This window comes from Trichechus manatus, unplaced genomic scaffold (assembly GCF_000243295.1).
Source record: "Trichechus manatus latirostris isolate Lorelei unplaced genomic scaffold, TriManLat1.0 scaffold00061, whole genome shotgun sequence".
Taxonomy (NCBI): Eukaryota; Metazoa; Chordata; class Mammalia; order Sirenia; family Trichechidae; genus Trichechus; species Trichechus manatus.
Window position 1 is genome coordinate 3,086,162 of NW_004443997.1, and position 1,626 is coordinate 3,087,787.

General features: G+C 33.5%; 1 protein-coding gene across 1 annotated transcript in view; it reads left to right on the top strand.

Annotated features, from left to right (window-relative positions):
* The window catches only part of GIT2 (GIT ArfGAP 2), a 53,596-nt gene that overhangs the window by 21,834 nt on the left and 30,136 nt on the right, over positions 1–1,626 (top strand). The window contains 1 exon segment of the mRNA XM_004378983.2: positions 632–844. Coding sequence (XP_004379040.1) covers positions 632–844 — 213 coding nt within the window.

Sequence of the window (1,626 nt, forward strand, 5' to 3'; positions counted from 1 at the left end):
TAATGAAAGTTTGATCCATCAAATTAATAAAATGTACAGTAAAAGGATACTCCAAGCTGGTAAGGACATGGCGAGATAGCCTTTCTCACACTATAGATAAAGAGTTTAAATTGCTACAAACTTCAGAAAGCAATTTGTTAATCAGTTTCAGAAGCCTCAAACTTAAGTACATTCTTTCACATGGGAAGTCCTCGTTTGGGAATGCGTTCTAATCAAATAATAAAAAATTCAAAGATTTATACATACTGATTTTTATCAAAGCACTATATATGTAATAATAGAGCATTAGAACAACCTAAACAACTGTCGAGAGGAGAAATGGTGCATAAATTAGAAAGAAATTTTAATTTTTATTGATTAATGACTATATATAATAATGGATAAACATTGTTTATCTTGAAATTTTGCAATTTCCCTCTAAATTTTTCATTACTGTGTCTACTTAAAAAAGAATTGATACTAGAAGAAGAGAATTAAATAGAACTGTTTTTTGTTCAGAAAAATAAATATGCATTATGAGAACTTAAATGTTACAAAATTCTCTTATGTAAATGGTTTTAAACTGTTAGCATGGAAAATGTGAATGATTTAGTTATGGTGGGGATTGATTATATTTTAAGCATGTTGGAAGGTCGTGGCTGGGGTCTAATAATAGTCTGACCAGTTTTGTGTGCATATGTATGTATATATCTTCTACATTGGGAATATTTCCAATTATTTTCTCACCTTTAGGGCAGACAGAAGTTAGCTCGGTTTAATGCCCATGAGTTTGCCACGCTGGTTATCGACATTCTCAGCGATGCCAAGAGGAGACAGCAGGGCAGTCCTCTCTCTAGTTCAAAAGGTAGCTATTTCAAGTCTGTACATATTTGCTTTTTTGGCCTTCTAAACTTAGCGCAAGTGTTAAATTTAAAGGTATACTTTAATTAAACCAGTCATCAACAGCTTATTTAAAGTTTTACTTGTAATATGTTATGACTAAAAATATACCTCTTTGAACTCTAGTGAATGTAAAATATTTCCAGGTTATTATTATTCAAATGTATCTTCCAAATGCAAGATGATTTTTTTCCTCTTGGGTCACTATCTTCCCTATAAAATTGCATCCTGAAATTAATCCAAAAGTCTGACTTACCTCTTATTAAAAGACATAAAGTATTGTTGATTGATGTTGCATCCCACTTCCTATTGCTTGCTTACAGAAAATTCTTAAAATCTGTTATTACAAGCTTTAAATGTCTGAAGTGAGAATGATTGTGGTTTAAAATTGTAAAGAAAGCAACACCTATTTCAGAGGTACCATTATTTAGTCTAGCTCAGTAGCTCAGGGTCCTGTCTCCATGCTTAGGAACACATTTCCTCCCCACCCCCATTAACTGTATCCTTGTTGTTTTTTTCCTACTTATAGAAATAATACATTTTTTATGGTAAAGTATTTAAACAAGAAATGTGTTACATGCCATTGAGTCAGTTCCGACTCATAGAGCTACCCTGTATACAACAGAACGAAACACTGCCCGGTCCTGCACCATCGTACAGTCATTGCTACGTTTGAGCCCATTGTTGCAGCCACTGGGTCAATCCTCCTTGATGGTCTTCCTCTTTTTCACTGACCCTCAACTTCAC